Genomic DNA, 15,315 nt, shown 5'->3' on the forward strand with positions numbered 1-15,315 from the left:
TATGAAAAGAGACAAATCTCATCTCTAGCAAGACTGCAGAGAAAGCCCAGGAGAAAGCCAAGGGTTTAAGAAGTTAAAAGCCAATAAAGGCTTTGCCAAGGTCAGATTCCTGGTCAGGAAACACTGATTGGGAAATAGGACACAGGGAAAGGGGTCATATGTGTAGAGGACCCCAAAGTTTTTGCAGCCCTATCCCACTCCTGTCTCTTCTGAACCTTCTGAGTCTGCGTAAGTGGCTGTGTGACAACCCTTCACATTATGAGTTGGTACCTGACCCTCAAAGGCAATATGTGCTCCTGGGCCTATCCTATCGGTCACCAGGCCTATGATGAGGCGTCAGTGAAGGTATAGCCCAGCTGAGGACATGGTGAGCCTAGGAAGGAAGGAAAGGAGCTATACACCAAGGGAGCTGCAAGATCCAGCCAACAGGTATCAGAAGGAGCGGGGTAGTCCATGTGTGACTGGGGTCTAAGGCTGTTTAATCTAAGGGATCAGAGTATAAAATTGGATAGAGAAGAGTTAGACTCGGGAGTACCTTCCTGAGATTCAGGATTTAACACACAGCAAGAACCCAGAATGCCAGGAGGTGAGCATTTAGCCCTTGGATGGCTTCTTCAAGTGTGGTTGACACAGTTCAGTTGAAACACCAGAATGGCAGGGGAGGACGGGATAGAAAGTGGAAGTGAGCACGCTGGAATGGTTACACTATGTGTGACTGCAAGAATTGCCAGATGATATGTTCTTGGAAAGGCCCAGAGGAATGAGCTGTGGGGCACTGTTCAGAGGTTCAGCAGGTCTCTCTCTGTCAGCCAGCAGAAGTCATAGTAGAATTTGGTTCCCTGATATTACAAGACCCTGAGCAAACAGAGGCCAAGTGTTGATGTTTAACAGACAAATGCCAGGGTGAGACCGTGATGACTATAATGGTCTGCAAAGTTAGCGTGGCAGTCTGCTGGCCTGACTGCAAAGAATTATAAAAAATGGTCAGTAGAATGTGGCCTTCATTGGCACAAAATAGATGGGCAGCTGACTAAATACTACTCAGCTTTCACTAATAGAAAACTGGGAGGCTGAGTGTACTCATCCCACAAAAAACTCATGATTCCTGATCATGACTATCATGATTCCTTATATCCCTAGTAGGGACAATACACAAGTCTAGGTACCAGGGGGTAGAAGCAGACTGGCATCTCTTATTATGACTCTTAATGACTCATCAAGGGACTTCATATTTCTTGTCTCCATAACCCTGGGCTCTGAGAGGTTTGAGTTCTTGGTCTCCACATGTTTGGCAGGTGATACAAGAGTCCTAGGGGATTATGAACTATGACTGCTCCCTGAGCACTCTGAATTCCTGTGGCCAGGGACCAGGCAAGAAGAGAGTCACTGTCTTGTCAGGGATCACAGAGCATCAGGAGGAGGTTGGGCTGCTTTTTACACAACTGAGGCAGGGACGAATGTGTTTGGAATGCAGGCTTCCCACTTGGGAGCCTCAGAGTACTCCATTGCCCAACTGTGACTGTAAAACCACAGCTGGAGCAGGGCATGATGGCCAGGAATGAAAATCTGGGTCATGCCACTGGTAAGCCACTGAGGCCAGCAGAGTTGGAAATGGAAGATGAGGACAATTAGAATGCAAAGTGGAGGGGGATGATGTGATGTATCAGTTGTAGCTTGTCTCCCTCCCTTCCTTCCTCTAAGTTTGCCCTCTGAAAGTGATCCACCATATTCCTGGAGAAGTGGGTTGGTTGACAACAAGGTGTTGACTGTGATAGACACAGAGCTAAGATTCCTAGACCTCCCCTCTCCCCACCCCACCAATGAAGAAAATGCTGCCCATCTTTAGTGAGTGAAGACCCTTCAGCGTCTGCACCTGCTACAATAGTAGCTGTAGGTGGGGTCACACCCTGGCCAGGGCAGCCTGCCTCTGGTCCCTGATTGAGGTGGGACTATAAAAGTGGTCATTTTGGCCCACACAGGACACTCTGATAAGCAACACTCACTCCAGAGCTACCCATTGGATTGGGAGAGGCTTTCTTAGGTCTGAATTGTAGTGTAAACTAAATCCCGTTTCCACTCTGTTTTCCTTCATAGGTGTTAATCGCTAATACACATCTTACACTTCAAACTCTGGCTCCAAAGAACCCACTTTCTGACAGTGTCCTTTTCAGTGCATCAGATTAGGAAGCAAGCATATAAAGCCACTTGGTGATTTGGTGGCATCTGCCAGGTTTCTCCATTATAAAATTCCTAGTTTCCCCTTTGTTTAGTAGGCAATTTGGGGAGATGTTTTAAGGTATATAAATATCTTGTTCCTCATTATAATTCTGTCTACTTAGATTGGGATAAGTGAAGTGCAGTCGCTCAGTCATGTCTGACTCTTTGCCACCCCATGGACTATAGCCTACCGGGCTCCTCCCTCCACGGGATTCTCCAGGCAAGAGTACTGGAGTGGGTTGCCATTTCCTTCTCCAGGGGATCTTCCCGACCCAGGGATCGAACCCTGGTCTCCTGCATTCCAGGCAGACACTTTAACCTCTGGGCCACCAGAGAAAACCCCTAGATTGGGATAGGCATCCATTAATAATTTTCTAAGTCTCTCATTCTTTCTGTATTTGTTACTTGGCATTCTACTATAAGAAAAAGCTTTCCCTCCTCATTTATCTATATCTATCATCTATGATTCAAATTTCTATCAGTATGAACTCATGGACTTCCCTGGTAGCTCAGCTGGTAAAGAATCTGCCTGCAATGCAGGAGACCCCGGTTTGACTCCTGGGTTGGGAAGATTCCCTGGAGGAGGGATAGGCTACCCACTCCAGTACTCTTGAACTTCCCTGGTGGCTCAGTTGGTAAAGAATCCACCTGCAGTGTTGGAGACCTGGGTTCAATCCCTGGGTTGGGAAGATCCCCTGGAGGAGGGCATGGTAACCCACTACAGTATTCTTGCCTGGAGAATCCCCATGGACAGAGGAGCCTGGCGGGCTACAGTGCATGGGATCGAAAAGAGTCAGACATGACTAAGCACATAGACTCACAGATTATTTGCTTCATTGATATTTATTCTGCTCAATGGGAATTATATAAAAAATGACAGCTATTGTTTAGTTTGAGACTATGATATTGTCCCAGATCGGGTCAGAGGAAATCCTTCAAGCTGGCTCTTATGTCTTGGATACATCTCTGTCATTCTTTGACACTTCTTTGTTTTCTGGCACAATATGATCCAGGCGCCTGTTATTTTTTCTGTGCCGTAGGCCTGCAATCAACCTTTTCCCCAAAGACTTCTGGTCCCTTTTAGTGGAAATGGCATTTTGTTCTCTTATTTTTAGGTAACGCCATTATTTTAAAATAACATTAGGTAACATTTTTAACTCCCTTTCTTGACTTGAGTAACCTGCCTTCCATCCTTCTCAATGTATTGATTTCTTTGTTCAAGCCTAGAAAAGACAAAAATAATTTCAGATTGCTAGTTAGACTTCAATATTTATATGCCACTTTTTTCTTTTGAGGTAAATTTACATGCAATGAGATGCAAAAATCTTAAGTGTACTATTTAGTGAGTTCTGAATAATTCATACGCCTGTGAAAACCAAATCCCTATCAAGATAACAGAACCTTATCACCACCCTAAAAATGTCCCTCATATCGCTTTCTAGTCAACCCAACCACTAGAGGCAAGCATTTTTCTGATTTTCTTTTCACTATATGTTATTTTTATGTGTTTGCTGCTGCTGCTGCTGCTAAGTCCCTTCAGTCGTGTCCGACCCTGCATGACCCCATAGAGAGCACCCCACCAGGCTCCCCCAATCCATGGGATTCTCCAGGCAAGAACACTGGAGTGGGTTGCCATTTCCTTCTTCAATGCATGAAAGTGAAAAGTGAAAGTGAAGTTGCTCAGTCGTGTCCGACTCTTAGCGACCCTCACAATTTAAATGGAAAGATACAGAATGTACTTTTTAGTATTTGGTGTCTTTTGTTCCACTAATATTTTAAAATTTATTTTTATGCCCCAGAGTATGGTATAGCTTAGTGAATAGTGCATGTGTACTCAGAAAGAATGTATATCCTATTGTTGTTTGCCATTATTTCACCTTCATACTTTGAAAGAATTTTTGCTGGATATAAAGTTCTAGATGGACAGAGATTTTTCTTTCAGATTTTATTCCATTAAATTCTGGCTTACACTACAGTCAAGACAGTGTTGTAGTGGCACAAAAACAGAAATATAGACCAATGTAACAAGTTAGAAAGACCAGAGATTAAACCCAAGTACCTTACCTTTGAAAAAGGAGGCAAGAATATATGAGAAAAAGTAGTCTGTTCAGTAAGCGGTTCTGGGAAAATTGGACAGTTACGTGTAAAAGAATGAAATTAGTACACATCCTAACACCATACACAAATATAAACTCAAAATGGATTAAAGACCTAAATATAAGACCAGAAACTCTAAAACTCTTAAAGGGAAATATAGTCAGAACACTCTTAGACATGAATCACAGCAAGATTCTCTATAACCCACCTCCTGGAATAGTGGAAATAAAAACAAAGGGAATCTAATTAAAGGTTTTTTCACAGCAAAGGAAACCATAAACAAGATGAAAAGACAACCCTGAGAATGGGAGAAAATAATTGCAAATGAAGCAACTGATAAAGGATTAATCTCCAAAATTTACAAGCAGCTCAGGCAACTTAATATCAGAAAAACAAACCAGTCAATCAAAAAATGGGCAGAAGACCTAAACAGACATTTCTCCAAGAAGACATACAGATGGCTAATAAACATTAAAAAGTGCTCCATATCACTTATTATGAATAGAGAAATGCAACTCAAAACTACAATGAGATACCACCTCACACCAGTCAGTATGTCCATCATCAAAAAATCTACAAACAATAAATTCTGGAGAGGATGTAGAAAAAAGGGAACGCTCTTGCACTGTTGGTAGGAGTGTAAATGCAGCCACTATGGAGAACAGTATGGAGATTTCTTTAAAAGCTAAGAATAAAATTACCACATGATCCAGCAATCCTACTATTGGGCATATACCCTGAGAAAACCACAATTCTAAAAGACACATGCACCCTAATGTTCATTGCAGCACTATTTATGATAGCCAGGACATGGAAGCAACCTGGATGTCCATCGACAGATGAATGGCTAAAGAAGATAGATACACACACACACACACACACACACACACGCACACATATATAATACAAATACAGTGGGATATTCAGTTCAGTTCAGTTCAGTCGCTCAGTCGTGTCCGACTCTTTGCGACCCCATGAATCGCAGCACACCAGGCCTCCCCGTCCATCACCAACTCCCTGAGTTCACTCAGACTCACATCCATCGAGTCAGTGACGCCATCCAGCCATCTCATCCTCTGTCGTCCCCTTCTCCTCCTGCCCCCAATCCCTCCCAGCATCAGAGTCTTTTCCAATGAGTCAACTCTTCGCATGAGGTGGCCAAAGTACTGGAGTTTCAGCTTTAGCATCATTCCTTCCAAAGAAATCCCAGGGCTGATCTCCTTCAGAATGGATTGGTTGGATCTCCTCAATGGGATATTACTCAGCCATAAAAAGGAACAAATCTGAGTCAGTTCTAGTGAGGTGGATGAACCTAGAGCCTGTTATACAGAGTGAAGTAAGTCAGAAAGAGAAAAACAAATATTGTATATTAACACATATGTATGGAATCTAGAAACATGGTACCGATGAACCTATCTGCAGGGAAGCCATAGAGATGCAGACGATAGAGGATAGACATGCAGACACAGTTGAGCAAGGAGAGAATGGGGTGAATTGAGAGCATAGCCCTGAAACATTTACATCACCATATGCAAAATAGATAGACAGTAGGAATTTGATGCATAACACTGGGAGCTCTGTGACAACCTACAGGGGTGGGATGACGGGATAGGTGGGAGGGAGGTTCAAGAAGGAGGGGACATATGTATACCTATGGCTGATCCATGTTGATGTATGGCAGACACCAACACAACATTGTAAAGCAATTACCCTCCAATTAAAAATAAGTAAATTTAAAAACATTGTGGCTTACAGTCCCTCTGATTCTTAGGAGTAATTCTTATCTTTTTCTCTGTATACAATGTGGCTTTTTCTCTGGTTGTTTCTAATATTTTCTTTTAATTATTTATTTTCAGCAGTTTTGTATAAGGTGCATTGATGAGGATTCTTTGTGTTTATCCTCTTTAGGGTTGATTTCTTGATACTGTGGATTTCTATTTTTCCTTAAATTTAGAAAAGTTTTGGCTGTTATTTCTTCAAATTATTTTAAAATCACCTCTCCTCTCTTTCTAGGTCTCTGATAATACATGTGCTAGGTAACTTGGTATTGTCCTGTAGGTCACTAAGTCTCTCTTCATTTTCTTTTCAACTTTTATTCTCTTTGTGCTCTGGTATAGATAATTCTTTTTGTACTATTTTCTCATTCACAGATCTTTTTTTCTGTATAACTAAGCTGTTTTTAAGGCCATCCAGTGAAGTTTTCATTTTGGATACTGTATTTTTCTGCCCTAAAAGTTCTATTTGGTTATTTTTATAGTTTTCATTTATTGTGTTTTCCTTTAAATTTCTGGCTACATTTTTAACAGCTGTTTTAAGTACTCTGATAATTTCATTACCATTGTCCTTTCTGGGTCCATTGACTAATTTTTCTCCTGTTTATGATTCACATTTTCTTGCTTCTTCATATAATTCAGTTCAGTTCAGTCATGTCCGACTCTTTGCGACCCCATGGACTGCAGCACATCAGGCTTCCCTATGAATCACCAACTCCTGGAGTTTACCCAAACTCATGTCCATTGAGTTGGTAATGCCATCCAACCATCTCATCCTCTGTTGTCCCCTTCTCCTCATGCCTTCAATCTTTCCCAGCATCAGGGTCTTTTCAAATGAGTCAGTTCTTCGCATCAGGTGGCCAAAGTATTGGAGTTTCAGCTTCAACATCAGTCCTTCCAATGAACGCTCAGAACTGATCTCCTTTAGGATGGACTGGTTGGATTTCCTTGCAGTCCAAGAGACTCTCAAGAGTCTTCTCCAACATCACAGTTCAAAATCATCAGTTCTTCGGCGCTCAGCTTTTTTTATAGTCCAGCTCTCACATCCATACATGACTACTGGAAAAACCATAACTTTGACTAGACGGACATTTATTGGCAAGGTAATGCCTCTGCTTTTTAATATGCTGTCTAGGTTGGTCATAGCTTTCCTTCCAAGGAGCAAGCATCTTTTAATTTCATGGCTGCAGTCACCATCTGCAGTGATTTTGGAGCCCAAAAAAATAAGTCTGACACTGTTTCCACTGTTTCCCCATCTATTTGCCATGAAGTGATGGGACCAGATGCCATGATCTTCGTTTTCTGAATGTTGAGCTTTAAGCCAACTTTTTCACTCTTCTCTTTTACTTTCATCAAGAGGCTCTTTAGTTCTTCTTTGCTTTCTGCCATAAGGGTGGTGTCATCTGCATATCTGAGGTTATTGATATTTCTCACGGCAATCTTAATTCCAGCTTGTGCTTCATTCAGCCTGGCATTTCTCATGATGTACTCTGCATATAAGTTAAATAAGCAGGGTGACAATATGCAGCCTTGACGTATTCCTTTCCCTATTTGGAACCAGTCTGTTGCTCCATGTCCAGTTCTAACTGTTGCTTCTTGACCTGCATACAGATTTCTCAAGAGGCAGGTTAGGTGGTCTGGTATTCCCATCTCTTTCAGAATTTTCCAGTTTATTGTGATCCACGCAGTCATAGGCTTTGGCATAGTCAATAAAGCAGAAATAGATGTTTTTCTGGAACTCTCTTGCTTTTTCAATGATCCAGCAGACGTTGGCGAGTTGATCTCTGGTTCCTCTGCCTTTTCTAAAACCAGCTTGACCATCTGGAAGTTCACAGTTCACGTATTGCTGAAGCCTGGCTTGGAGAATTTTGAGCATTACTTTGCTAGCATGTGAGATGAGTGCAATTGTGCGGTAGTTTGAGCATTCTTTGGCATTGCCTTTCTTTGGGACTGGAATGAAAACTGACCTTTGGATACTGGACATTATGGGTACTACATTGTTTAGTGCCTGGATTTTGTTGTCCTTAAAGATTATTAAGTTTCATTCAATGAAGCACTTAATTTACTTGCAGGTAAGTTTTCTGTTTTGTTTGAGTGAGTCTAGAATAGCTTTTACTCTTGGGCTAATTTAGCCTTATCGCTAAACTGTGGCCTTTCTGAGGTTTTCTTACCAAATGCCCTATTTGTTTAATAAGGTTTTTCCATTCCAGTTGGTCAGAACTTCAATGTTTCCAAACCTTATTTAAGATCTAGTAGTTGTTCAGCTTGTAGTTCCCACAGTAGTTGTTATTTAACCAGCCTCCTGGAGTCTCATTAAAGCTATGCCAAAGATTCAAGGAGACTCACGCATATTTCTGAAACTCTTAATCTGGTTCTCTGCCCTGCAAATTTCAGTTGCCTCCATCTCTCATAATTCAAATTTCACTCTCCTCAGTTAGAGAGAGTACTGTATTCTGCTTAGCTTTCTTCAATCCTGTGCTTTGGAAAATACTACCAGAAAGAAGATCTGGGGACATCTTTGCTGCTGCTGCTGCTGCTAAGTCGCTTCAGTCGTGTCTGACTCTGTGCAACCCCATAGACTGCAGCCCACCAGGCTCCCCCATCCCTGGGATTCTCCAGGCAAGAACACTGGAGTGGGTTGCCATTTCCTTCTCCAGTGCATGAAAGTGAAAGGTGAAAGTGACATCGCTCAGTCGTGTCCGATTCTTCACGACCCCATGGACTGCAGCCCACCAGGCTCCTCTGTCCATGGGATTTTCCAGGCAAGAGTACTGGAGCGGGGTGCCATTGCCTTCTCCAGGGACACCTTTGGGCTCATCTTATTTGCTTTCCTTCTTTCTAAGATCACAGTTCTACTGTGCCTACTGTCCAATGTCTGAAGAGATACTTGTCTCATAGGTTTGGTTCAGTTTTCTATTGTTTGTGGTAGGAAAGTTAGTTTGGTTTGGTACCAGTCACTTATTTATGGCTGAATCACCATAACACTTTAAAAATATAAAATTTCTATTGAATAATAAGATGCATACTAAAAATTACGTATCTTAAGTGTGCAATTTGACAAATTTTCTTTTCTTTTTTTGCCACCTCCATGTAGCATGCAGGATCTTAGTTCCTTGATCAGGGTTTGAACCTGTGCCCCCTGCAGTAGAAGCAGGGAGAGTTCCCACTGGATTGCCATGGAATTCCCAACCTTATGAGTTTTCATTAATCAAACACACTAGTGTAATTAACATCCAGATCAAACATTACTAGAACCCCAGAAGCCCCTAGGGGCCCTTTCTAAACCTTAATGCCACCTAAGGGTAACCAACAGTCTTCTATTACCATATATTATTTTTGTCTCTGTTTGAATGTTATATAAGTAGAATCAAGTAGTATACAGTCTCTGTGTCTGGCTTTTATCAGTCAGTTTTACAGTTGTGAGATTCATCCATGTTTTGTATGTAGTTGTTGATTGTTCATTCTCTTTCCTGTATACTGTTCTACTATGTGAATATTCTAAAGTTTATTTATCCTATGAGAATTCTTATATATGTGGTATATTCTTATATATGTTTATGGTAAACAAATGAATACATTTCTGTTCCACATATATCTAGGAGTGGAATTGCTTGGTTAACCCACTCCAACAACCAGCAAATTTATATAATTAGTCCAGACATTGCTTCTGGACTTCAGACTTACATCTCCAAATCTGTTTGACATCTCCATATACAAGCATGTCCAGCTTAATATGTCCAAGACCGTTTGCTCCTCCTTCTAGGTTCCCTGAGTCAGTAAATGGGTTCTTAATTCATCTAGTAAGTCATGGAGGCATTCTTAATGCTCTGCTTTTCTTTATCATCCTAGGCAAACCAATTCTTTATTACATCCTTTGGATTCCACCTCTAATTTATAAATAAGTATTTCAAAATTACCCAAATCTTTCTGTCTCTAGTGTCATTACCCTAGCTCAAGCCACCGTCATCTCTGGCCTTGACTAATGCAACTGCCTCCAAACAGGACTTCCAATAAGCCCTTCTCTCCTCTTTCAAACTATTCCCCACAAATAGCCTAAGTGAGAGTTTATTAATAAATATGTAAATCTGACCCTACTTAACACTCTATTAGCTGCCCATTGACCTTAAGATACATTCCAAAATACAGTCTAAAATTTATAATGTGGCCAGGAGGAGCCTGCATAGTCTGGCCTCTGATTCATTTCGACTCCTTTGCTCCTACACCTCAACCCCACTGACTTCCTTTCAGTGACATGTTCCTAGAACACATCAAATTCTTTCATGCCCCAACAATCTCAAACATAACATTCTCTATGCCTGCAACATTCTTAAAGGCTCTTTCATGTGCCTGGAGCTTCAAAGGCACTTCTTCAAAGAACTCTTTCCCCATAGTCCTTATTAATCTATCGTTGCACTCACTAATTTTTCTTCATAGAATTGATCACAATTTATAATTACGTAATGTTTATGCTTTAACATCTCTTGCTCCTATCACACATTAGATCCACCGAAAGTTATATTCACTCCTATAACCCAATGCCTAACCCTGGGCTTGGCACATAGTATGCAGTCAGTAAGCACTTGTTTAATAATGCATGACCGATGCAAAAGCTAGGATGGACTGCAGGAACAGCATTTGGCATTTCTTTGTCAAGGTAGGATGCCTTCCCCGGCGTGGTAATAATGGGACAGGTCCTTTTCTTGTTCACTCAGAGTGGGGCTTTCATGCTCCTTCTATAAGTGTTTCCTGCAGGGCCGCATAAGAAACAAACTACCTGCAGGTACAGGCGGCAGACCGGAGATCAGCCTTATTTGCGAGGGACAGTATAATCAGTCAATCCAGGACTTGCCACTCTCTTGGCGTAGAAGCGTGAAAAGCTGTCAATCTCCTCCGGAGCGGGCGGGTAAGTGTGTCCTTCCCCCAGAACCTGATTGGCCTGAGCATGGAACGGGGGCGGGGCTTGATCCCGCTGGGTGCCAGCCACGTTGCACGCGAGGCTGCCCCGCCGAGAGGCCACTCCCCGGCCCCACAGTGCACTGCGAAGCGCGTCACTCGGAGCGGCGGGTCTCGGCTCGACAGGTACGGCCCGGCCCCTCCCAGTCCTTCGTCCCTTCTTGGGGTCGCCCGAACCCTGATCTGCTGCTCGCCTCTCTCTCCCTTTCTCCTGCCACGGTCCTGACTCTCGCCGTTGGGACTACAGACCTACCTACCCCGGGCGGGAACTAAGTTCGTGGCGTGGGAGCGGGAGTCTTCGGAGTCGTGGAGCTTTGGAGGGGTGGGATTGCTGGGACTTCGTTCCCTTCAACTTGAGGGATCACTGGGGCCGCGCGAACGGCGGTTGCCCTTCGGCTGACCTGCCGGGATATCGGGCAGCTTGGGCAGGGGGCCGAGGAGGGGGGGACAGTCGCTCTGAGGTGCCAGCGGTTAAGCGGCATTCCCTGGCGCCCAGGTGTCAGAAACACGGTGGCCCTCCTAGGCTGTTTAGGTGGCCCAGAGAGCTTGACACGGCACTTCCTATTTTCTTTTAGGCAGGGTTACTTAGTTTTTTTGTGAGGTAGTTCAACCTCAATGCTAATTCAAGCATTGAACCCAGAGATTTGCCCGCGTTGGCTCACAGAAACCGAAGGTCCTGTTAATGGCACTTAGGAAACGATGTGGCATAAGGGAGACCTAAGCAATTGGCTCGACAGGTAGCTGAGGGTTCCGGAATAGGAGGCCGAGCCTCAGCTGCCTTTAATCTCTCTGACAGTGAAAACAGCAGCTTTGCTCCGCCCCGTTTAGTTTCCTGGGTCATCCACCTGGGGCAGTGGGAAAGCTTGAGAATCAGTTCCTTCTATGCTTTGCTTCAGCCAAGGCAAAGCCTAGGGGTGAGGTGTCAGCCACCAGGAGGGAGATGATGGGATCTCAGCTAACAGGTGGAACAGCCACTTAAAACTTTCTGAGTCCCTTTGCAGGTTACTGGCGTTTGTTCAAGTGCTAAGATAATGGTTTCCCTGGTGGCTCAGATGGTAAAGAACCTGCCTGCAATGTGGGAGACCTGGGTTTGATCCCTGGGTCAGGAAGATCCCCTGGAGAAGGGAATGGCAACCCACTCCAGTATTCTTGCCTGGAGAATTTCATAGGCAGAAGAGCCTGGCAGGCTACAGTCCATGGAGTTGCAAAGAGTCAGACAGGACTGAGGGACCAAGCACACAACACAACCCTAATTTAAGGGGCATCTGGGCATTGCCTATACTGAGAACCGTAATTAGTTTAGTGTTTGTGTGTGTGTGTATGTGTATAAAGTGATTATAAAGTGGTAGTCGTGTCTGAGTCTTTGTGATCCCACGGATTGTAGCCCACCAGACTCTTCTGTCCGTAGGATTCTCCAGGCAAGAATACTGGAGTGGGTTGCCATTTCCTCCTTCAGGGGATCTTCCCCACCCAAGGATCAAACTTGGGTCTCCTGCATTGCAGACAGATTATTTACCATCTGAGGCACCAGGAAAGCCCGTGTGTACATAATTGATTCTTAAAAATCTTCAGTGTATTTTATACTGGTGTATTAATGGAGCCTGCAGTTCAGTTCAGCCGCTTAGACGTGTCCAGCTCTTTGCGACTCCATGGACTGCAGTGCACAGGCTTCCCTGTCCACCAACTCCCAGAGCTTGCTCAAACTCATGTCCATTGAGTCAGTGATGCCATCCAACCATCTCATCTTCTGTTGTCCCTTTCTCCTCCCGCCTACAATCTTTCCCAGCATCAGGCTCTTTTCCAATGAGTCTAGGTCTTAACAAACAGGCACTTTCGACCTTCCTGTCCATGCAGTTGAGTTGCTGCTGCTGCTAAGTCGCTTCAGTCATGTCCGACCCTGTGTGACCCCACAGACGGCAGCTCACCAGGCTCCCCCGTCCCTGGGATTCTCCAGGCAAGAACACTGGAGTGGGTTGTCATTTCCTTCTCCAATGTAGTTGAGTAAGAAGCTTAAATATGTTGATAGGCAACATTTCAGAGTGTGGTTAGAATTATGCTTGAGTTTAATTCTGTCACTTGCTCATTTCAGGATTGAATAGATTACTTTTCTGGGCTTGAATTTCCTCAGAGATAAAATGGAATGGATAATAACTACCTCACAGGGTATTGGAAGGCTTAAATGAGGTAATGTGTATAAAGTGGTAAATAGAGGACAGTCAATAATAACAAAAGCTTAATATTGCACTTTCCGTCTGCAAGGTGATGTTTCAGGTTCTTTACATGTTATTATGTGGTAGATACTATTAGTATCTTTAAACAGTCCTATGAGATGGGTGCTATTGGTAGTCAAAATTGACAGATGAGGGTATTGAGCATAAAAAGACAGTTTGCCCAAGTTTACACAATTACTAAACGGTAGAGCCAGTTTTTGAATCCAGGCAATTTGGTTTCATAGTACACCCTGTTAACTATAATACTTACTGTATAGTATATAAGCTGTTTTTAAAAATTGTTATTTCAGAATGAATAGCTAATTCCTGTATCACTGGCTTCTTGCCCCTTGTTGATTATAGGAGGAGCACAGTGATGTAGAGATATACAAGAGACTTAGATTTAAGCACTGCCATATATTAGCAGTGTGACACTGAGGAAAGTTTCCTCATCCGTAAAATGAAGGTTATACCTCCCTCACTCTTCGTTAACTGTGAGGTGTTACACAAATTACTGATGCAATTGAGTATGTGTTGAAGGCCTTCTTCCTAGATGTGTGAATGATCTACTCTGGAGCCAGAGTTCTTATGCATACTATGCAGTACAAGTACCTATAATAAAAATACCAAAGGCTGTTGATAAGATGCGGGGCACAGGTAAAGTTGCAAAATAAACTCTGGTTGTTTTTAGTACCCTTTTCACCTCTTTTCAGGCTCTATCTCCCAAGTACCTTCCTGCTAACCTATGGCTGCATGAAATCCTTCTCGTTTCACTCAATCTTCCCCCAGTCCAGTGCATCACAATTAGTATAGCCTTCTCCAAAGCTACACCCCAGTTCCCAGATCTCAGCTAGTACTTTTTAAAAAATTAATTAATTTATTTTAATTGGAAGCTAATTACTTTACAATATTTTAGTGGTTTTTGCCAGACATCAACATGAATCAGCCACGGGTGCACATGTGTTCCCCATCCAGAACCCCCCTCCCACCTCCTTCCCCATCCCATCCCCTAGGGTCATCCCAGTGCACCAGCCCTGAGCACCCTCTCTCATGCATTGAACCTGGACCAGTGATCCGCTTCACATATGATAATATACACATTTCAATGCTACCCTCTCAAATCATCCCACCCTCGCCTTCTCCCACAGAGTCCAAAAGACTGTTCTCTTTTGCTGTGTTCATCTGGGTCTCTTTTGCTGTCTCACATATAGGGTCATCGTTACCATCTTTCTAAATTCCATATATATGCAATAGTATACTATATTGGTGATTTTCTTTCTGACTTACTTCACTCTGTATGATACGCTCTAGTTGCATCCACCTCATTAGAACTGATTCAAATGTATTCTTTTTAATGGCTGAATAATACTCCATTGTGTATATGTACCACAGCTTTCTTATCTGTTTGTCTGATGATGGACATCTAGGTTGCTTCCACGTCCTGGCTATTGTAAACAGTGCTGCAATGAACATTGGGGTACACGTGTCTCTTTCAATTCTGGTTTCCTTGGTGTGTATGCCCAGCAGTGGGATTACTTGGTCGTATGGCAGTTCTGTTTCCAGTTTTTAAAGGAATCTCCACACTGTTCTCCATAGTGGCTGTACTAGTTTGCATTCCCACCAACAGTGTAAGAGGGTTCCCTTTTCTTCTTACCCTCTCCAGCATTTGTTGCTTGTAGACTTTTGGATAGTAGCCATTCTGACTGGTGTGAGATGGTACCTCATTGTGGTTTTGATTTGCACTTTTCTGATAATGAGTGATATTGAGCATCTTTTCATGTATTTGTTAGCCATCTGTATGTCTTCTTTGGAGAAATGTCTGTTTAGTTTTTTGGCCCATTTTTTGATTGGGTCATTTATTTTTCTGGAATTGAGCTGCAGGAGCTGCTTGTATATTTTTGAGATTAATTCTTTGTCAGTTGGTTCATTTGCTATTATTTTCTCTCATTCTTAAGGCTGTCTTTTCACCTTGCTTATAGTTTCCTTCTTGTGCAAAAACTTTTAAGTTTAATTAGGTCACATTTGTTTATTTTTGCTTTTATTTCCATTACTCTGGGAGGTGGGTC

The 15,315-nt window shown here is 42.9% G+C and overlaps 1 protein-coding gene across 2 annotated transcripts in view; it reads left to right on the plus strand.

Moving 5' to 3' along the window:
- Nucleotides 1-11,136: 11,136 nt before the first annotated feature.
- SEC22A (SEC22 homolog A, vesicle trafficking protein) overlaps nucleotides 11,137-15,315 on the plus strand; it is an 89,221-nt gene continuing 85,042 nt past the window's right edge. Inside the window, exons 1-2 of one of the 2 annotated variants that reach the window (XM_060418607.1) lie at nucleotides 11,137-11,165; nucleotides 13,129-13,223. In XM_060418607.1, coding sequence (XP_060274590.1) covers nucleotides 13,219-13,223 — 5 coding nt within the window. In that variant the 5' untranslated portion in view covers nucleotides 11,137-11,165; nucleotides 13,129-13,218. The remainder of the gene's footprint in view (nucleotides 11,166-13,128; nucleotides 13,224-15,315) is intronic. The other variant, XM_027956447.3, reaches the window with a different exon arrangement.

This window comes from Ovis aries, chromosome 1 (genome assembly GCF_016772045.2).
Source record: "Ovis aries strain OAR_USU_Benz2616 breed Rambouillet chromosome 1, ARS-UI_Ramb_v3.0, whole genome shotgun sequence".
NCBI lineage: Eukaryota > Metazoa > Chordata > Mammalia > Artiodactyla > Bovidae > Ovis > Ovis aries.